General features: G+C 45.2%; 1 protein-coding gene across 1 annotated transcript in view; it reads left to right on the top strand.

Annotated features, from left to right (window-relative positions):
• Window positions 1–22,327, top strand: part of LOC127392373 (S-adenosyl-L-methionine-dependent tRNA 4-demethylwyosine synthase TYW1-like) — a 107,594-nt gene that overhangs the window by 15,222 nt on the left and 70,045 nt on the right. The window contains exons 8-10 of the mRNA XM_051636188.1: window positions 3,330–3,456; window positions 15,763–15,815; window positions 18,149–18,267. Of these exons, the coding sequence (XP_051492148.1) occupies window positions 3,330–3,456; window positions 15,763–15,815; window positions 18,149–18,267 (299 nt within the window). The remainder of the gene's footprint in view (window positions 1–3,329; window positions 3,457–15,762; window positions 15,816–18,148; window positions 18,268–22,327) is intronic.

Genomic DNA, 22,327 nt, shown 5'->3' with positions numbered 1-22,327 from the left:
AGTGTCTTTGATGCAAAGAACAGAGAATGTGAGGAGATGGTGCACCTTGTCCTGAACTAAAAGACACATGGCAGCAGTGTGTTCTGGTGGTTGTGTTTGGATGTGGCTGTGGACAGGCAGGTTTGTAGGACATTCTTTCAAACACTTGAACTGGGATTTGTCAAAGGGGGCAGCAGCTCCTCTGCCTTGGCAGGGAAAGCTGAGGTTCTTGGATGCCCTCTGCTCCTGGCCCATCAAAATGGGCTTCCTGTGAAGCGTGTGCTGCCTCTGCCTGTTGTGCTGCCTCCATGGCATGAAAAGAGAAGAGGTTTTTTTTGCTTGTCCCTGTAGAGAAGGTGATCCGTGGTTCTTCCACGAGGTTCAACTTCTGTTACTCAGGTCTGCTTCTGTGGCAAAACTCCCTCCAGTGGCTGCAGCAACAACAAGCATTCCCCAAGAGGGAATGGATTCCTGTGTCTTCTCATCTGTGGGTTCTCTTGTTTGTTAGCCCAGAGCAGAGGATGACTCTTCAGTTTTTCAGCAGTGAAGTGTTTCAAGGGCATGAAAAGCTGCTCTTGTCACTACTTCCTTGATTTGTTGTGGAAAGAAAGTAATTTGCCTTAGATTTACGACTGAGCTTTCTGCTAAATGACCAGAACTGGAGAAGTTGCTTTGTATAAAGTTAACTTTGGTCTCTCCACTGTAAATAATAGATATGAAAGGTTTATTAAGCAAATAAGTAAAACAGCAAGGGCTGTGAATTCAATATCCCACAAGAAATATCTGAAGCCAATCACTTGCCAAGTCAAACAAGTCAGGTATTACAGTTCAGAGAAGAACAAATTATTATTTTGTTTACAGGCTTTCACATTAGGATGAGAGAGGGGGAAAAATATTGTCATCTCTGTGAGGGGAAAAGTGATTATTGAAATAAATGTTTCAGCCCTGCCAGTAAGGCCATTTTATTTGTTGTTCTTATATTTGGGTACTTCCCACAGATATTGCAGTAACAGGCACAGTAGTAGGTAGAAATGCAAGCCCTTTGATTTAGAAGGACTTTTTCTGTATCTGAAGGCTGTCTTGGATGGGATGTTTCATTTGTACTGCAGTCAGTTGTTGTTTTTTTAATATTATGATGTGCTTCATAATGCATATTTAGTTCTTCTGGGAGAATTAATCTGGCAGGGGATTGTAGAGCAGATAGGCTGGGCAGATCATGCACAGCATTTTGCTTCAGGTAGCTGACAAATCTGTGGATGGCTGGGCCTAGTTCTGGGTTCAGTGGTAGCTTGTGGGAGGAGAAGCTCTTTATTTAAGACTTAATAGTTTAAAGATGAGGATTTTATCTCCTTCCTTCCTTATGCATGAGGCTTTTCCAGTCATATTAATATTTTACTGTTGAAACATCTTGCTGATAAATGAAGATAAAGTCTCAAGAAGTAAGCTTTTAAACCCAACAACTGACAAGTACTTAATAGAGCCAGCCTCCCAGGGAACCACAGGATCACAGAATGTCAGGGGTTGGAAGGGACCTCTGAAGATCATCCAGTCCAACCCCCCTGCCAGAGAAGGACCAAAACCAGGGCAGGTCACTCAGAAAGGCATCCAGACAGGTCTGGAAAGTCTGCAGAGAAGGAGACTCCACAGCCTCTCTGGGCAGCCTGTCCCAGGGCTCTGTCACCCTCACAGCAAAGAAGTTCTTCCTCATCTTGAGGTGGAACTTCCTGGGCTCCAGTTTGAATCTATTGCCCCTGGTCCTGTCACAGGGCACAAGTGACAAGAGCTTGTCCCTGCCTTCTTCATGCCCTCATGTATTGATAGACATTAATTAGATCCCCCTCAGTCTTCTCCTCTCTAGACTGAGCAGCCCCAGGTCTCTCAGCCTTTCCCCATATGACACATGTTTCAGTCCCTTCATCATCCCTGTAGCCTCCATTGGACTCTCTCCAGTAGATCCCTGTCCCTCTCAAACTGGGGAGCCCAGAACTGGACACAACACTCCAGGTGAGGTCTCACCAGGGCCGAGTAGAGGCAGAGGAGAACCTCCCTTGATCTGCTGGACACACTTCTCCTGATGCACACCAGGAAGTTTTGATGTGTTGCAGAAACCCATGAAGTTCTGCCTGAAAACCCAGCAAACTGAGTGAAAAGAGTAGGTGATGGAAGCAGTTTTCTCCTTCAGTGAGGACCACACTGTGTTGCTGGTCGTTACCTGCCCAATAGCGCTGAGACTGAACAGAGTTGGATTCAGGAGTAGGGAGGGGAATAACCTCTGTCTGCCAACAGTTGGTGGGTAGACTCAGACTGGAAACGTTTGTATGAACTTGATGTCTTTGGCAGAAAAGAAGGTTGGATGTGGAGTAGCCTCAGTTTTGTGAAAACAAAATGTCCTCTGGCTTTTGTTTGCTGTTTATCCATAACTCCTCTAATATTTCAAAAAAAGCCATAACGAGCTGACAGATTACAAGTTGCATGAGATATCAGAGTAATTATTTACACTTTCATGCTTCTTTGTGCAGGCATGAAACAATAAATACCCATAAAGTCTCAGAAGTGACACTTAAACAGCAGGGCATTCACAATATCTTGTGTGCTTCTGTGTTTCCTGCCTGTAACTTTATGCTAATACCTGATGTTCCTGCATGTGGTTTTAAGATAGCTCCAAGGGCTTAGGTGTGTCTTGTAAAGCAGCATTTTCTGGAAGGTGAACTTAGGTGGGATGCAGCTTGTGTGTCTGGAGGTGACCGTGGGGTATGGGAAGCAGCCTTTTCTTGCAGGACCTTTGGTGATGACATGAACTTTAGTGGTGCACTTGGCTGGGGACTTGTGAAGAGCAAAACTTCTATTCTATCAACTCCTGGGCTAACTCATTGCAGTGATGTGGCTTTCTTCCCTGACCTGTCCCTATTGGGACAATAGCTGCTTGTCACTCCTGGCAATTGTGTGCACCAAATGTTTTGTTCCCTCCCATTTGTGTTCAGTGGAGAGCTGAGATTATTGTGTCATCATGAAACACTTGGGCTTAAGTCCTGGAGTCCTTCTTGCTCTCAGATGAGATTCAAACACCTGGTTACTTAAAACGTCCTAGAGCTTTTTTGCTGTGTTAACAGAACAGAGCTGTGTTATGTGTGTTGGTTTTTTTTTTCTTTTTAAATTTACTGTCCTACGTTACTAGAAGGGTTAGTATCTGCTGGGAAGAGGGATAAAATGCAGGATTACATGAAGGCAAGAATTCAGGAGTGGGCCCTTGTGTCAGTTTGAAGTTCAGCAGGTCCGTGGCTGGACTGTGCCGTGGTGTTTGTGTTGTGATGCTGGGATCTAAACAGTTGTAATTCTCCATCTTTACACAGAGGGAACATGAGCTGGAGGAAGATGATGCTGGAAGGAACTTGGCTGGAGACAGCACTGGGAGGAAGGAGGAAGGTGAAAAGAGAGAGATGATTACCCCGGCTCTGAGAGAAGCACTGACAAAACAAGGTGAGGTTCTGCAAAGACCAGCTGGTGGATCAGGCTTTGAATTCTTAGTGGTAGTTTTTTAAAAGAGCAAGTGGAATATGATGTTCTTTGTGTTAAAGATGGTGCCCTGAGCCCTTGGTCATGGTAGGCTTTGCTCAGAGGCAGAACACAGTTTAGGCAGGGGTTGTTTGTAGCTGATTGTTGCAGGGGAAGAAGTGAAGCTGGCTGGTGCTCTGTGTGCTGCACACCACAACATGTGGAGGGTGTATCAGAGTGCACAGGGTTTCATGTAACTGCTAAGGCCACTGGAGAGAGAAGACAATAGTTTCATGTGCCACTAGCTCCCAGAGTGTAGGTCCTTAAATAAAAATATTCAAAGATCAGCTTTGCATCTTGCCTTTGCGTCTTAGTCCCCTACTTTTATTTCAGTTTCAAACTCCAATTTTGTTACTGAAATATTTTTCCAGAAAAGGAAGTAGTTCAAACTAACAATCCACTACATGATTAGATCAGTAGTTCTCCTACGGGCTGCAGAGAACAGTTTTGATGAACTTCATGCCTTTTTAAAACAAAGGGCAAGCATAAGGAAGCAGACTGCCAGCCCTGCAGTTCAGAAGCCTTGGTTCTGAGTGGCAAAGCCATGGGAAGGGTGATGTGAGCTCCCCTGTGCTTCTCAGTTGGAGCCTAAATGGAATTTAGTCTTATTTCTTTTATCTCTTAGGATGAGAGTGTGCTCAGTTTTCCTGCCTGCTACATTGTTTGTACCTCTCCTGATGCTTCTGCGAAGGCACTTCTGGTTAGTGCAGTGGAGGCACCTCCTTCCAGAACTGGGCTCTGAAGTTCTAACCATGTTCTGTGTGGGTCCAGTAGCTTAGGGATTCCAACACCTTTGTTCCCCAGGGTCTCAGCTGTTCTTCAGCACAAGGTTTTGTAGGTGCCTGGTGGTGCAATCTGCCCATCAAGTATCTGACATGTTTGATCATATGTTTTTTTCATTAACCTTAGCCCAGCTATAAAATAAGGGACTATTATTTGAATTTGTAGTCTGAAGGAATAAAACAAAGGCTTAGCAAGGAGCAGCAGTGACTTTGCCTCTTTTTTGTGTCCATCTTTGCTGCTGGTTGGGAGCAGGGGAGGGATTGTAGGAGGCTGGTTCAATACATCTTTTCAGCTTCAGTTCTGAAGGCTGCAATGTGCTGGCAGTTATACTGCATGCTGCAGAGCAGCTGGAGCACTGTTTCAGCCTTTTATTTTTATTTATTCATTTGTTACTACTGTCTGTGTGTGATCCAGAAGCCTAATTGCTCTGTCTGCCTGCAAGGAGGTTTAGGGGACAGGTGGATTTAGTTAGCAGGGCTGGGGACTGGGCTGCTGGAGATGTGGCTGTGTGGAAATGGGCAGGGGGCAGGTAAGGACACGTGTCTGCTGCAGATCCCCTGCTTGGAGGGGTTAGAGGGGCCACTGCCTGCCTGGAAGGGTGTACCACATCCCCCAGACATCTCAGTTTCCTTTGGGAGACAGGAATGCTAGATGGGCTGTGCAAGACAGCCTGTGGTACCGATTCTGAGAGGGTTAGGGGGGTTTCAGCACACTGTCCTGGCTCCTGTGTGGGGCAGGAGTTTCACACTGGCTCCCTTTCAGACCCAGGTTGTGTTGCTTCTGGCTTGAGGAGTGAATGAAATGCTGCTTTTCTAATGGTATATAAAAAGTGATCATTTGAAAAATTATGATAGTGCTGGAGGGAAGGTCACCTTCCTGCTATAATTTTTTTTATGCAAAGGCAAGATCCCCAGAGAACTCGAATTTCCTTGTGATGTTCCAGGGACGGGAATTCATTATCCAGATAAGTAGGTACATCTTTTTCTTCAACATTCGGGGTAGTGCCAGTGTTGGGTCATCTGGTAGGATCTACTTACATTAAATTGCAGTTTCAAAGACTTTAAAACTATCATAGAATGGTTTGGGTTGGAAGGGACCTAGAAGATCATCTTGTTCCTTACAGTTACAACTGCCTCTTGCAGGCACAGCCCTCCTTTCTCTCCTACTCCTGTAATTCTTTAGTGGCCACTAACAGTGAAGAAGAGAAGCTGCCTTTCTTTTTTCACATGTCATATAGCATATTTTTTTTCTCCAAATAACACATCCAGGTAGGCTTATGTGGCTATAAAAATAAAACAACTCCTTCCCTCAGAGCCATCTCCCCCCAGAATAACAAGTGCAATGTTGTCAAAAGATAATCTGATTTTATTCGGCAACAACTGATTGCTTTGAGTGTAGGTTCAGTGTCTTTTCAAGATCCTCCCTGAGGGCATAATTAGCCCTTAGGAGTAAACCAGTCCTAGTGATTCAGGAGAAAGCTGTTCTTTAAAATTGTTGTATCACCAAAGTTTGCCTTTGAACAGCATCTCTTCAGACTGTGGTAATGCTCACTCACTCTTTTAATTTTGGTTCACCATCAGACAAATTTACTTTCCTGTAGGTAAACTGGATATTACTTAGACTGTGTGTTTTTTAGCTGTGATGTTGAATTTCAGCTAAATATAGCCTCACCTGTTGGGTTGTATAGATGTTAGCCCTTGTAGTTGCCTGGTTGCAAATACCTCTATAGAAGATGCTCTGTAATAGTTGCTTTTTAAAGTTGTAGCTAATCTTGTGTTGTGGGGAAAGGCTGGTTCCCTTCCCATCAGTGTTCAGTCTTGCATGAAATACAAACACAGCACAAACTATTTAGTGCCTCCAAGTAACCAATATAGCTCGAGAGAGAGAGAGAGAGAGGCTGACAGTTAAAGTATTTGGCTGTGTTATATTTGCAATGGTACCATTTTGCTGTGTCAATGCTTTGGTAATTTCATCTCAAAGTAGATGTGATGAAATAAACTGAAACTAGAAGCAAGCTTTTCATATTAATGTTTCCTGTGGTGATTAGTAGATACAGCCTGACATGTTTGCACTTGTTTTTTCTGCAGTTGTTTGTAGATTCTTGAAACAATCCCTTTTGGGCTGAAAATCTGAGGTGTTTCTGCTTGGCCTGGGTACCAGGAGGATGTTGTACCTAGTGAAGTTTACCTTCCCAGAGCTCCTGGCTTTCCAGGAAGTGCACTGAAATCTTGTGGCTTTAGAGGGAGTCTTAAGCTGTTTTTTTTAATAGAAAAGGTGACTGTAAAAACCTCAGTCTGAATCTAAGGGGGTTCCCTCCAGTGTCTCCTGTATCAGCTGTGCTTATTTTGCTGGCTACAAAACACTGCCCTCTGCCTTTTCCTGCTGCTGTCAAGTCAGCAGAGCAACCGCGCAAAGACCTGTGCTCTGTTTGGGTTGTTAACCACCACCAGCCTCAACTGCTCTTTGATTTGCCAAATGTTTTAGTGAAAGCCAAACAAATTGTCATGCTGGATACAAAAGCAAAGGCTGGCATTTTGTGGGGGGATCATGGTTTCACTGCAGCTGACTTCTTGAAATACTTGGAGGTCAAACAGGATGTTGCACTGTGACAACCAGTCTCCTTATCCCTACCAAGTACAGTTCCGTTCAGCAGTTCTTCAAGTCTTTTTGTATGTGCTTCTCTTAAAAGTGTAAGAATAAAGCAGAAGAATCAACTGCAAACCCTGAAGAGCTGATAATTCACACAAGAGACTCAAAGAACCTGGATTTCTTAAGCTGCTCACAGGGTATTGCTTCCAACGTGCTCTTTGCTTTTTGCTTTCCTGCTGTTGTGCCACTAAACACAACTCAGCTTTTTGTGGTAGGCAACATGGTGGGAGTGGATTAATGATACCCAAAGACAGGCCCCACTGACGCTTTTTAAATTATTCTGTTGGGTCTCTGCTGCCAGGGGTAGTTCTGCTGCAGACCAGTTGTATTGTTCTGTCTGTTACTGGTTAAGAGCCTGCAATGTAGCCCCAGTGTGTCCAGGATACCTGTTTTATTTGTATTAGGAGACAGCTTGCCCCTGTACTATCTGCTTGTTTTCATACTTTGACTTCATGGTTGCTATAAAGATAACTTTGAGCTCTGCTTTTCAGTGTGCATGGGCAATGAAGAGGCTGACTTCAGAGAAATACTGGAGGTTGGGCTTTTTCAAGTGTTTACCAAGCTTGTTTGAGATCAGGTTTTTAAAAGCACTTGGTGGCTTTTGCTGTCCCTTCTTAGGCTGAGGTTTCCAGTGCCTCTGAGCTCTTCTCAGCTTCTTATCTTGGCTTTCTGTGCTGAGTGTCCAGACTTTGGAAATGAGATCCACTGTGCACAGACCTTGCACAGAGGTCAGTGCTGCTGGATGAGAACTACTTGAAGAGCTGCAAGGATGATGAAGGGGCTGGAACACCTGATGAGGAAAAGCTGAGAAACCTGGAGCTGTTCAGCCTGGAGAGAAGACTGAGGGGGGATCTAATTAATGTCTATAAATACATGAGGGCATCAAGAAGGCAGGGACAAGCTCTTGTCACTTGTGCCCTGTGACAGGACAAGGGGCAATGGATTCAAACTGGAGCCCAGGAAGTTCCACCTCAAGATGAGGAAGAACTTCTTTCCTGTGAGGGTGACAGAGCCCTGGGACAGGCTGCCCAGAGAGGCTGTGGAGTCTCCTTCTCTGCAGACTTTCCAGACCTGTCTGGATGCCTTTCTGAGTGACCTGCCCTGGTTTTGGTTCTGCTCTGGCAGGGGGGTTGGACTGGATGATCTTCAGAGGTTCCTTCCAACCCCCAACATTGAGTGATTCTGCAGCCTGAGAGATGAAGTGTGTGGTGTATCTGTGGGATTCGGGTGGTTTGTGTGTAACTATTAAACTCCAGGTGGCAGTGGCAGCTCAGGGTCAGGGATTCGTAGCACTGGTGCAGTCTCTGAAATGTATCACAGGATTCAAGTACTGGCCATGGGAAGATGAAAAATTAGTTTGCAAAACAGAAAATTATTCTTAGTGAGCAGAATAAATACAATGACTGAAACCAGGCAAAGTTCAGCCTACTCAACTTTCCTGCAGCTCCTTAGAAAAAGTCTGTGTAAGTAAACAGCTAATACACAGTTCAAGGGGAAGAATTAGGAAGCAGAAGATGTCAAGGTCCCCCAGTGTGGAAGCAGCCAGGAGCTGGTGGTGAGCTGACTGCAATATTGATTTGCTGGTGCAAACATAGCAGCTTATCAGGAGCAGAATAGATGGTGAAAGCTTGAGTTTGGGGGCCTGATTCTTCCCTCATGTGGTTGTCAGAGCTGCTGAAATTACCCCATCTATAATAGAGAAAAATAAGCATAAATTCTTTTATATTAGAACTGCATCCATTTTTTGTGGGTTTTGTTTTGTTTTTTTAGGCTTTGGAAAGGTTTTGGAGAGTATTGGTCTCTGAAATGAAGTCTATTAAGCTGAAATAAAATACAAGATATATTCAGGCAAGGATGGATGTTGCTGTCCCTTCATTATAACCTGACACTCTCCACAAGCATGGGGACAGTTCATACAGACAGAAATGTGGAGAGAGAAATGTGCCTGGAATGAAGAAGAGATTCGATAAAAAAACAACAACAAAAAATCTTGTCTGTAGCAACTTGTAATTCTGTCTCTTGTTCTGGGAACTGGAGAAGAGTTGTGTGGGAGGGCTGCCTTCTTCTGCTAGAAACTCTTTGGCCAAAGTTGACACTGATGTGCAGTTCTTAAAGACATGAAGTTCTTGTGGATTTCTTGAGATTTTTCCTATGAATTAAGAGAAGTGACTGAGGCTCTCTGACCCACCTTCCTTGGCCAGCTGGTCACTGCCTGTTGGCAGGGATGACATTCTGGGCTAGGCACACATCTGCTGTCTGCTCTCCTACCAGCAGGCCAGCCAGAATAGGTAGATGATGCAAGGAGAGCTGGAGGTAAGAGGCAGGGCTCCAGAAGGCACTGGGTGGACATAAAGCTCCTGCACGGGAGAGCGAGTGTGAGGAAAGGTCTGACAAAGGAGCTGTTGCTTTGGCCCTGGCAGGGAGCTGTGGGCAGGGCATGTGTCTGTGGGAATCTGGATCTTCTGGGGGATGCCTGTTCAAGAGTCTCATCATGCCTCCTCTTTTATTTTTTTTGGTTTTTTTTGCTTGCTTTACAGCCCAAATGTGGATTGTGTGTGCTCTTCAGTGGAGGTTGTGTCTTCCTAACCTTCCAGAGGCATAGAGATCCTTCTGCTATTTGGAACATTTGAGGGACTTTTATCCTGCAGGTCTTTATCTTGGATGCAGTGCTTGAGGGCAGCTTGAAGGTGACTTCTGGAGTTGGCTTGCTGATTTTGTTTTCCTAGGGTTGTTCTGGTGGATACTGATAGATGCTTGCTTGCAAAGCCCAAAAGCTCCCTTTTTGGGAGTAGCAAAGCAACTGTTCTCCTCTTGGGATGGCTAAGCTAACATGGAATGGACATCTTTCCTCCATCTCACCTCAGGTGAGAGCAGGTCTCAAGAATTGCAGTTGATCTGGGGGATGGATTAAAATGTGCTGGGCTGCCATGTCGTTGATGCCCATGGCCTCACTTCCTCAAGAGATGCTTTGCTGTGGTGCTCCTAGCTGAGGTCACCAACACGACCAGTTCCTGGCAAACATTTTGTGAACAGCTCAGCAAATGGTCTGGCTTAGCACACTGATCTTTGTCAAAGATGCCAGTTAAGGAAGGCTTTTCTTTTGTTTTATCTTCAGTACTAGCTGATGTGGGTGAAAATATCTGTGGTCTCTGTGGCTCTTTCTGTCAAAGGCCGAGCTTCACAAGACATTGTCATTGGACATGTGCATTGGAGGTTTTATATTACTACTGACCAGGCAGTTCTGTGCTGCAAAGGAAGAGGTGCTCTTGGATTAAAATGGTCATCTGGGTTTAAGTGAAAAGCCAGATTTTAAGAATTTTTTTGTTCTTTTATCATCAGCTGTGTGGAGGCTGAAATTTATTACAACTGCTGCCATTCCCACTCCTGAACTCTGCCAGTCTCCTTTTCTGGATACTAGGTTAGGTCTGGGCTGCCTGCTGAATTTCTGCTGAACTGTATTTCTTTCACTAACCCTACTAGGCTTTGACTATGTGTTAAAAATGTTCAAGATGTTCTTGGTTCACAATGAGAGAAATCTGAAGCAGCATAGCAGCAGCTCCACTGAAAGTCCAAGCTTTCCATCCAAAGATGGTGTTCTTGCATGCAAGGTACAGTCCTGTAATCCTTTCTTGTGTCCTCACTGCTGTTTTGAGTTCATGGAAACTAGTCCTTCCACACATAACAAGCCTTTTACCCTTTTTAAGAGCACTTTTCCTCAGAAAAAAAAAAAGATAACCTGAAGAGTAAGCTCTTTAATGGGCTTGGCAAGGTTGAAGGGTTTGAAGATTGAGCAATGCTAGGAATTAAACTGGAGGTGTCTCCTTTCATGCTTGGGCAATCTGAAAGATTCCACTGCCCAGATTCCACTTTATTTTGGCATAAAATGCTGAGATAATTTTAACAGGTTCCTCTCACCAGAGGCACATCTTGCATTTTATTCTTATGGTTTTTCTGCTTCAGTCAGAACGTTGACTTTTTGGGGGTGGCACATAATTCATCCATGTTGAGGAGGTTAGAAGGACTTGTTATGTGTAGTGCACTGGTGAACTAGCAAAGCCACAGCCCGAATAACTTGACATCCTGCAACAGGACCTGGGGGTCTGGATAGCAGTGCCCTGTCCCAGTGGCTGAGGGATCAGTGGGGTCCCTCCATGAACTCTTTGAGTTTTCAGAGAATAAACTTTTTAAAACTGTTATTTAGAGGATCGAGTTGAAATGCTGTAGTGTAGTTTTAATTGGTTGCAGAATGGTTTTGCCCTGGACAGTGGAGCAGTCACCATCTGTGATGCTGACTGTCTCTTTGGTCTGTGGTCTATTAAATTCCAGTTGAATTGTTAGCCAAGCAATCACCAAATGTTTATCAACCTAGTGTTATTGCCTGATAACACTCATTTCACCCTGAAGCTTGTTTAAAAGTTTAATTCATGTCTTATTATAGTTAAAAATGACACTTAATTTCTGTGAAGCTTGGCAGGCTTCTAGGTCATTTGAATTTATCATCTATAGCAGGATCAAGTTAACACACAGACATCTGATTAGATGTTCTTGTCAGGAGCTGAGCTGATTACTTGGAGCCTGCTTATTATTGAGGAATCCTTTGAGTATTAAGCTGTATAAATAATAAATTGATTGGTCTTGTTAAGCCTTAATATCTGAAGGTATATAGGGACTGTGAGGAGAGTCCCATCAAAACCACACACTATTGTTTGGAAGGTGGTCTATCCAAGTATTCTCTGGGAGTTGTTATTCACAAGTAGGATGTCTGGAGAGCAAAATGTGTGTGTGTTCACAGTGAGCCCTGGTGTTCTAAAGTGCAGGTTTCTGGGCCATCAGGAAGGTTCAGTTCAACCATCATTTGCCTTGGCAAAGCCACAGTGAAGTTGTCACAAAGCTGATGGAAGAGGTGAGGGAACCTGATCTTTCAAAAGGGCTGTTCAGCAGAAGCTGTGACGTGGAGACAGAGCTGAAAAGACCCTCAGACTGCTTCTCAGACACACTTTCTCCCATGGTTGATTTGAAATGTAGTGATACTTGGTTTTTTGCTTAATCCTTTGTGATTTAACCCAAACTGGTTTGCTGCCTGTGTTACTAGCCAGTAGTAAAGCAAGTCCTTGAAGGAACAGGGGTAGAAGGACTCTAATGACCTGGAGTTGGTGTGTAGAGTGTTTGGTCTTGGTCTCTGTAGCGGGATGCTCCATCTCAGTGGGCCTGTCTTGGTTTCCCTTTGTGATTCAGTTGATCTCTGTCTCACAGATTTACAGCCCCTTGGCCTGGAGTGGAAAGATTCCCATGGGAAGGGAAAGGGCCTGGCAAGCTATGAGCTGGTAACAAGCTTGAAAGTACAAAGAGAGGCCAAGTTGATGTTCGTAACACCAGCTGCTCTCTGTTGAAGAACACAGAGCCCAGCCTGGCCATGGCTGGGCCCAAAACAGAGACAAAACAAGAACTACCAGATAAACAAAAGTTTGCTTGGTGAAAAAAGGGCCTTCTAGGATTTTTCCACTATTTTCCTTCTTGTTCTCCAATGAGAGGAGAGGTATGGCTAAGTAGTGAAATGACAGCAGCCAGTCACTTTATTCTATACAAGCCTGGGCCCATCTTGGATCAGGGAGACTCCTGAACACTTTCCCAGGAGGTTGCTGGAGCTTCTCCCTTCAGCAGGGACACCTGCTCGAGGGGACACTCCTCTGGAGCTGAGGAACAAGACAAGGGATCCCTGGTTGTGGCTGTAAAAGGGTGACAATTATCAATTCCCTGTATGTCTTTGTTAGCCAGTTTTAATATTAAGTTCAAGAACTCGAAGACCTTAGGATCTTTTTTTTTTTTTTTTTAAGATAATTGCTATTATTGCATTATCACCTTGCCTAGGTATTACTTTAATAATTGTTTTAGACCTAATATAAGGCCTATTAATAAAGGAAGTTACTGGCATTGAAATGTTTAACCTCTGTCAGCTAACTGGCTCTGAGTTGTGCATTTTATTGTTAAGATACCTTTCTTTCTGCTTTATTGCTTTAGCACTCTGTTCTGCTGCCCTAATATTCCAACTCCCACACAGGTGTTTTTTCTTTTGGTTTGGTCATTCAGATCCCGGTGCTGTTTGCAAGAAATCTTCGTTTATGCAGATCTTGTCTCTGGTATTTTATTTCCTTTCCAAGTCTGAAAAGTGTTCACTGCCGTGGCTTAGCAGGGTAACCACGCTTTGTACTAGGGTTACCTGCACAGGGAAGACCCCAGCTCAGCAGCTTCGTGCTGGGCTTCAAGAAGTTCTCCAAGTAGATGCTGGTTCTTCCTGTAACCGTAGCTGTGCCTCCTGGCAGCAGCAAACAAGATGAGTAAACCCCTTCTCATCACTCAAGCTGGCTGAAGTTTGTCAGACTGTTTTGATGTTGAACGTGTACAATTTTCTTGGCCTTTGTAGGAAGCTGTGGGCGCTCCACATGGTGGAAGTTGACTTCAGTAACTTAAGAGAAAATGCTGCAGCTTTGGGTTCCGGAGCTTGGCACCTCACTCAGTTTAGCTGCTTCCCCTCTTCTCTCAAACAGCTCAGTAGCAGATCTGGGCAAGCATGTCCTGCTTCCAGAATCACAGAATGACTTAGGTTGGAAAAGACTGATTTAATTTCAATCTAAAACCCATTTGAAAGCAGCCATGTTACTGCTACTGATGAGTGATCTGTGAGAGAATAATCTTCTCTGAATGCTGTTGCTGGATTCTGAAAAATGGAAAAAATATGACTAGGGCTGGGCTGGTTGACATCATCAAAGGGTCTGGCTTGGACAGCCCTATTAGAGAGAGGAGGAATGCATCTCCCCTTTCCATGCTTATCAATAAATCCTGTAAGGAGGTGAATTTGAGCAGTGCAGGAGGTCTTGGTTGAGAACAGATGTGGCTTGACAAGCCTGCTTGCAATGAAATGCAGAAACAAATCCAGGGTGGGAGGTGATGAGGTGATGAAGCCAAATGCAGTTCTGTGGACTTTGTTGTGCTGCTGACAAGTGTTGATCAGAAGTTGCCACAAGGCTGTCTGGGCCTCATCCAGTCCTTGATAAAGGTTTCCCCAGTGTTGCATGTGGTTTTGGAGAGGTCTGTCAGAAGGGCTGCTCAGGGTTACAGTGCTGCTGTTCTCCAGGAAAGGACTCATCTGCTGTGTGAAATGCCAAGGCTTTTTTGACTTACAGCAGTTTGTTCTTCCTTACCGTATTGGCTTAACACTGAAAATACATGTGAGGCTTGGAGTTACTAACTTAGGGAGGAAAAGGTTGAAATATTGTCCGTTTCCACTGAACTGGAGGAAGAGAGAGAGCTCAGGACATGAGAGCAGCCTGGCAGTGAAGTTGCTAAAGCCTCAATCTGGCAGTTGGCCCATCAGGCTAAATCATGTATGTCCTGACCTCTCAGCAAGGTCAGAGTTAGTGTGAGGAGGCAGGAATGAACATCAGGTCAAGAAGAAAGAGGAGAGTGGGCAGATCTCTGCTGGGTTTCAGTAGCAGAGTAGCTAGAGCAGTGTGCTCTAGATGCTGTAGGGTTCCTTGTTAGCCATGTGTGTCTTCACATGGTTTGTTTTTTAGCTGGGGCACCTATTGTGGCATCTGTTGTCACTGTAGTTCCCAGCTGGCTCAGTGTCCTTGGAGGAAGAGGGGACTTTGGGGCACAGTGGCATTTTCCTGCAATCTTGCTCTGCAAGGATATACAGTGACAAATGATCAGTGCAGGGTGATTGTGCCACCTTCTGTTGTAGGAGATGGGGGCTGGTTCTGCAGAATAGAAGACTTTTTTCCCCTGTGAGGTTCATGTTGGTTGGCAGGGAGGAGACTTAATATCTAAAATGTTATTTGTCTTGAAAGTGTTAATATATGGATTGGCCTAAATGGGCTAGTTGAGATGTGCTGGGTTTGGGGACAACCAGGCCATTGACGTGTAATCACTGTGAATGACACAGTGAGGCTTCTCAAATCCCTCTTATTCCGGTTTTGAAGTGACTTTTAATCCTTCAGACATATTGGTCTCTACGCACTTTTTTCAAAGAGGAAAATAACCTAACTCAAGCAGCTTGAGTAATAATAGTACTTAGTGCTTAATGAACGATGTGAAATTAATCCTCCTGGACGAATAAATTGAAATGAAATTGTGTTGATCTTGGCTGGGGAACAGGGAAGTGATGTGAAATCAGCTTTCCTCTGGGCAAGGAAGAGCAGCTCCATCATGGCCTGTGGAGATGGAATTGGTGAAACTAGTGAGCCTATGAAGTTTGGCTCAAGCTGAGCCCTGCATTTCAGTTCTCTTCCTCCACTCTGACAACTGTGCTGCAAGTCAGATAGTGTTCTTCAGGCTTGGTCAGACCTGCTGAGGAGCAGTGGGAATGTGTCTCCATGGTGCTCGGGTGACTGCTTAGGGCCAGGGAGATGGTTCTGGATCCCTGACCTGCTCCCTCCTGTGTGCTGTTCCTTGGGGTCAGTGCAGGTGTCACGTTGCTGTGCCAGACCTGTTAGTCTGCCCTCCTGTTACACGGAACCCTTGTGGCCTCCCCCTGTTGATCCAAACAAGACTGAGGAGTATAAGTAAATGTTTTTAAGTTGGCCTGAATCCCCTGGGTGGCCATGGCCTTTGCTCTCATGTGCAGGTCCCCAGCATCAAACAGGGAGTGCTGTGAGTGGGCGCTGACATCTTGTTGTAGTGTCACCTTTGGGCCAAGTGCAGTGTTAAGATGGTGATGCCTAATAGTTTTGAGTACCAACTGATAGGCTTTGTGTATCAATTATTCTAAGTTAAAATTGATAGTTTGGTTTTTGTTTTCAGGTTACAAGCTGATTGGAAGCCATTCTGGGGTGAAGCTCTGCCGATGGACAAAGGTATGCTCTCTCTTCTCTAACCTAGAGTCTTACTCAGGTATAACAATTTCCAGATAAAATGTCCTTTAAAAACATGATATTACTCACACAAAAATCAATGCCATCTTCCAAGCTGTAGTTTTGCATTTCAAGCTCTTTCCTGCTGCAAAGAGTGAGAACATGACCATGGGAAAGAGCTGGGAACATAATTGTGAGGTGACTGTCATTTGGTAAGATTAGGACTTAAAAAAAAATGCCTCTTTGGGAGCATGTGTGCATTGTATATAGTTGTGTATGATATGTCTGAGTGTGTGTGCACATGTGTATGAAAAAAAACCATCTTCCAAGCCCTGGGTGGAAGGCTGTGCAAGCCAGTGGCTTTTCAGGTAGTTTGCAGGCTAAGAAATGTTCCCAGCAGGGGCACAGAGCCCTGTGGAACAAACTGCAGCCACTTCAGTATGTTTGTTGTCAGCTGTCCTTTGCAGGTCCCCAGGAAGCTCAGAAGTTGAAAACTGGTCTCTAATGTTCTACACTTGGGGAGTAACTTCGATGTAACAGACTCATGCCTTCAGCATTCCTGGGCTGATAAACTGTGGGAATCATCACCCCATGAACATGTCAGCCCATCTCTAGATCTTGTGCTGTGGCAGTGATTAGCTCCTTGGTCTCTCAGCTCCCTTCTGCTGCGTGATTAACTTTGTGTATTTTTGAAGAGAGCTCTTTGAATGGCAGTCACCAGTGGCTGCAGGGAGGTTTCCTTCTTGAACTGCCTGGTATCAATGAACTGTTTCATCAAAAGACTTGTTCTCCTGAACAGTTTGAAGGGCCCACTGCTGTATCGTCATGAATATTTGTGAGATGTACTGATCCCACTGATGCTTCTGCTGTTTACTCCTACAAATATTTGTCTCTTCTGTCACTTTTCATGTCAGAGAAGGCCATGACACGTTTAAAGAAAAACTTGTCAAACTTCATCAGTGCTTGTGACTGAGGGATAAAGCCAGAGAACCTATTTTTATTAAAGAACCAGAATTTAATGCAGCACTGTAATGCCATTTCACAAAATAAATAGCAGCTCTGTGTGCTTAGAGAGGACCATGCTATTTTTAGCTTAAACGGGAGCTGAAAGTAAAGTGCTTTAAGAACTGGAGCTGAAACTGGGTACAGGCAGTGGCTTTGACTGGGATTCACACCAATATGTGAATATCTTCAGGAGACTTGTTTGAGATTTGTATCAGAGGAAAGCAGGAGCCAGGGCTGGGAGGATTAGTATTAAGTAGGATTTCATACTGGTATCTTAAGATTGAAATTATTGAGTTCTGTCATATTCTGGAAAAGAGCATAAAACCTCCAGATTTTAGGAAGACTCTGCTTTGCCTGTCCTATGAAATCTGAAATAGAACTTGCTTTCCAAGAAAGCTGTTGTTTGAGGAATGGGTAGAATTAACAGCATTTTGTTTAATCTTCCAACTATATAACAAGGCTGTGCATATGTGAGGAGTTACTTGTATGTTCTTTCCCTGCTGCTCAGAGAACACTCTCTCTCTTGAATCACCAGGACTCCTCAGGCAGAGGAAGGTAGATTAAAAGTTACTACGTCCTATTTAATTTTTTTTTTTCTTGAGGGTAGTAAAGATTCTTTCTCATTTAATATTATTTAACTGAAGTAATGAAAGGCAGTCTTTGCTCCAAGCAGCTTGCATGCTAAATAGGAGGTATGTCCTGGTGGGAAGGCAGCTGTGGTTCTGTGAAGGGAAGTGCAGCGTCCTGCTGGAGCCACTCACTGGTGTGAATGAGGGTTTATAAGGTCAGGGTATTTATTTAATTTAGTGCTAGAAGAAGTAATCTACCAGACAAATGAAAAGAATTGAGTGCTCAGTAGTGCAGCCTTGAAATTGATCCTTGTTACCCTTTAGTGAGCTTTTACAGTAATATTTCTTGCGGCTTAAGTGGCTTCACCTTCTTTATTTTGTTGACTGGTTCAGTTTAAACCTTCAGTAGAGCACATTGTCGTCCTGTGGGGTTGCAAGTGAGAAGCTATTGATTATATTGGTTTCTCTCCTCTAAACCAGTTGTAAGTTTAACATAATAAATGCCTTTTTTTCTGGAAGGGTGTATATAAGCAGTCACACTATGTACTGACCTGCACACCCTGAAGTTCTGAACACAGGCTGCACGTTGCCGAGACCTGCTCGGCAGCCGTCACTGCACAGGCAGTGTCTGTCCCAGGGGACTCTGAACACCAAAGTTACTGGTGACTGAAAACCTGGAGAGCAGATTTCAAATCTTTGGTTACAGATGGTGTGTTCTAACTTTCTTGGTGGTTTTTTTTTTGTGCCTTTCTCTGCCCTTAGTCAATGCTTCGAGGCCGAGGGGGCTGCTATAAACACACGTTCTACGGAATCGAGAGCCACCGCTGCATGGAGGCCACACCAAGCCTGGCTTGTGCCAACAAGTGTGTCTTTTGCTGGAGGTAAAATACTGATGCAATTTTACGGTGTTCCACTTGGTCCCTGTCCTGTTCCTCACACCTAGGGCTGTGTTACTTGTGTGCCCTTTTCACTTGGACACTGGGGGAGGAAGGGTTGGAAAGGCAGCGGTGTTGCTTCCCCTTCCTGCCTGTGTTCCTTCCCTTTGGAGAGCCATGAAGCTTGTGGATCAGGAACTGAACTGGCTGGGTTGGTTCCATAGCTCGGAGGCTGAAGAGGATCTGAGGGCTCCTCAGTGCCACCTCCCAAAAATCGCCTCCTCTGCAGCCAGGTCTTGGAGCCTAACAAGTTCAGAGTAGCTGGGGACCAGTGGAAGGAGGGTTTGGGGGGGCAGGAGGTGACCACCTCACCATCTGCTGCCCTACACATCCTACTGCTGCCTGTACAAAGCGCTGACAGAGGTTTCTTCCCTCTGGAGATCACTGGGCCTCCTCTGGCAGCTGGTGCTCTGGAGAACACTGGCTGGCTGGTGTGTGAAGCCACCAAGGTGCTCAGTGATGTGTGTGTCTTTGGTTTGAATTTGGGTCCTTTTTTAATGTACCTTCACCCACACCAATTCACTTGCATTCTCAGTGAGTGAAAAGTGAGGACTTGGAAACTGTTGCCTTCCTAAATCAGCAGCTAATAAACGACTTTCTATTTTAGTCAGTAAAGTGACCCCTTTCCTCAGAGGAATTACTTTGTTGTTAATTCTCTAAAGGAAGTGAGCTTTGCCTGAATCTGAACTGGGAGCTGCTTTAGCACTGTGTACTCACTGAAATGCCTGGATATCCAGGGAGGTTTTTGCTCAGGATGGGAAGTGCAGAATGGGATCAGTGAGAGAGGAAGAGGCTCAGCAGAAATAAAAGCAGTGACGTGAAAGTGTGCTGAGTGGGAGGACGTGGAGGTTATACTTTGAGCTCTTTTGTCTTCTACCTTGTTAGCTAATTCAAACCATGGGGGCTGCATTTCCTTTGGTAGTTATGCCTACCTCAGGAGGGTGGCTGCCAGTAACACCCGTTCCATCCCTAAGCTTGGATGTCCAACACCCCAATACTTGTATGCAAAGCCAGCCAGATTCCTCTGAGTACCACTTTCTCTCTTTCATAGACTTCAATTTTTAATAATGCAATTATTTCACAAGTATATATTCTCTGGCAAGTGCTCCAACCTCAACACAAAGGCCACAGCAGGTGAAAGCAGGGACTGGGAGAGCGAATTACCCCCCACCATAGGTGTAAAGCAGGTTTGTGACCATCTAAAGAACCTGAAGGTGCATAAATCTATGGGGCCTGATGGGATTCACCCACGGGTCCTGAGGCAGCTGACGGATGAAATTGCTAAGCCTCTGTCCATCATATTTGAGAGGTCATGGCAGTCTGGTGAGGTTCCTGCTGATAGGAAAAAAGGAAACATGAACCCTAGTTTTAAAAAGGGAAAAAAGGAAGACCCAGGGAACTACAGGCTGGTCAGTCTCACCTCTGTGCCTGGCAAGGTCTTGGAGCAGATCCCCCTGGAAAGTCTGCTAAGGCACATGGAAAATCAAGAGGTGATTGGTGACAGCCAACACGACTTCACTAAGGGCAGGTCATGCCTGACCAATCTGGTGGCCTTCTACAACAAGGCTACAGAGATGGTGGATGGTGCAGAGCAGCTGATGTCATCTACCTGGATTGGTGCAAGGCATTTGACACTGTCCCACATGACATCTTGGCCTCCAAACTGACAAGGCGTGGATTTGACAGATGGAGCACTGGGCGGATAAGAGATTGGCTGGATTGCTGCACCCAGAGAGTTGTGGTCAATGGCTCAATATCCAAATGGAGGCAGGTGATGAGTGGTGCCCCTCAGGGGTCAGTATTGGGAGCAGTGCTGTTTATCATCTTTGTTGGAGACGTGGACAGTGGGGTTGAGTGTCTCCTCAGCAAGTTTGCTGATGATACCAAGCTGTGTGGTGTGGTTGACACCCAAGAAGGAAGGGATCCATCAGAGGGACCTTGACAGGCTGGAGAGGTGGGCCAGTGCCAACCTCATGAACAAGGCCAAGTGCAGGGTCCTGCACCTGAGTCAGCACAACCCCAGGCACAAATACAGGCTGGGGGGAGAATGGCTGGAGAGCAGCCCTGAGGAGAAGGACTTGGGGTGGGAGGAGATGAGAAGCTCAACATGAGCCACCGTTGAGGGCTGGAGCCCAGAGGGGCAATTGTGTCCTGGGCTGCATCCAAAGAAGTGTGGCCGGCAGGGCCAGGGAGGGGATTCTGCCCCTCTGCTCTGCTCTGGTGAGATCCCACCTGGAGTGTTGTGTCCAGTTCTGGTGCCCTCAGCAAAAAAAGATACAGACCTGATGGAGAGGGTCCAGAGAAGGGTCACCAAGATGATCCAAGGGCTGGAGCAGCTCTGCTCTGGAGCCAGGCTGGGAGAGTTGGGGTGTTCAGCCTGGAGAAGAGAAGGCTCCAGGGAGACCTGAGAGCACCTTCCAGTGCCTGAAGGGGCTCCAGGAAAGCTGGGAAGGGGCTTTTCATCAGAGAAGATAGTGGTAGGACAAGGGATAATGGTTTTAAACTGAGAGAGGGGAGATTTAGGTGAGATATTAGGAAGAAATTCTTCACTGTGAGAGTGGTGAGGAACTGGGATGGGTTGCCCAGGGAGGTTGTTGATGCCCCATCCCTGGAGGTTTTTAAGGCCAGGTTGGATGAGGTTTTGTGCAGCCTGGTCTGGTGGTGGGTTCCCTGCTCATGGCAGGGGGGTTGGAACTGGATGACCTTAATAATTCTATGATTTAAATGACAGGATCAGTGTGAAAGGACTGCTATAATTTAAAAAGCACTTTGTTTCTGTCTCACATTTTAGTGCTAAGTATAAGCATTAGACACTGGTTATCCCTTTAAGTTTACATTTGGGAGTCTATTCCAAAATGTTAATTGCTGGTCTTGATGAGCTTTCATCATACCCTGGCTTGAAAGGACTTGCCAAATGCCACATTTAATGTGCAAGTTTTGCTGCTTCAGAGCAATCTGATGGCTGGGAAGAAAAATACACTGCTGGTGACTTCTTTCCAGTGTATCAATGAGCAACGGTGCATTGAATTCTGCAGTGCTGACTGTACTGGTAGGAAGAAGATTGCCATGCCTATTATCCTTCTGTCTCTCCACAGAAGGTACAAAAACACCATATAGAAAGCAGTAACATTGCCAGAATGAGGCATTTTGCTCCTAGTATTGCACTGCAGACCATTTAACACTGTTCCCCTTCAGAATGACCCAGATTGGTATTTCTTAGCAGCATCAGCCTGTCTGGAGGGTGGGGCTGAATTGGGGAAGTCAGACAAGTGTAAATTGAGAAGTTCAGTAATTGGGATAAATCACCATGTGTGATGCCTTCCCTATGCCTCTCACTTATCATGCTGTAGCTGTCATTAGTCACTTAAGAGGAATCCTGGAAACAGTAGCCCTGATGATAACGAATGTTAGGGTGCTTGGTTAGCTAATGGTAACAGCCTGAATGCAAGGAAACACTTTTTCAAGAGATTGTGCTGAAAAAATGTTCTCGTTTATTTACTTTCTGTGGGGGAAATAGGTTGCAGTTGTTGGACTTTTCCAGATGGACTGGACTGCAACTGTCTGTCCTCTCTTCTCAGACCTCTCCTAAGTTGGAAGACTTCATGCTCAGTGTGAGACTAATCCCAGGGCTCACTTTATGTGCACCTGAGGTTGGACATAAAGCAGAACTGAAAGAACCTCTCCTTGCTTTGGTTGCTTTTTCAGACCCTGTGTTTGGGCTGCTACAGCCTTGGTGTGGCTGTGAACTCTGCCAGGTCAGGTTAGTTTGGTGTGGGAAGAGGAGACTTCCATGCCCACTCTCCTCCCTAGCAGCTGCATGTCAGCTTGACATGTGCATGTCAGCACAGTTCACAAACCAGCCAGGACTACTTGTCACTATTTTTTATTTCAATTTAAACCTGCCATGCCTTGCAGATTCTTAATCTGTAGAACCACATTCTTAAAATGTAGAACCACAAGCACTGGTGGCTGGGTGGGATAAGCATGTTACCTTCCTATTAGCAGT

This window comes from Apus apus, chromosome 18 (assembly GCF_020740795.1).
Source record: "Apus apus isolate bApuApu2 chromosome 18, bApuApu2.pri.cur, whole genome shotgun sequence".
NCBI lineage: Eukaryota > Metazoa > Chordata > Aves > Apodiformes > Apodidae > Apus > Apus apus.
The sequence above is the reverse complement of the archived record's forward strand: the minus strand, read 5'-3'. Positions and strand labels throughout refer to the sequence as shown.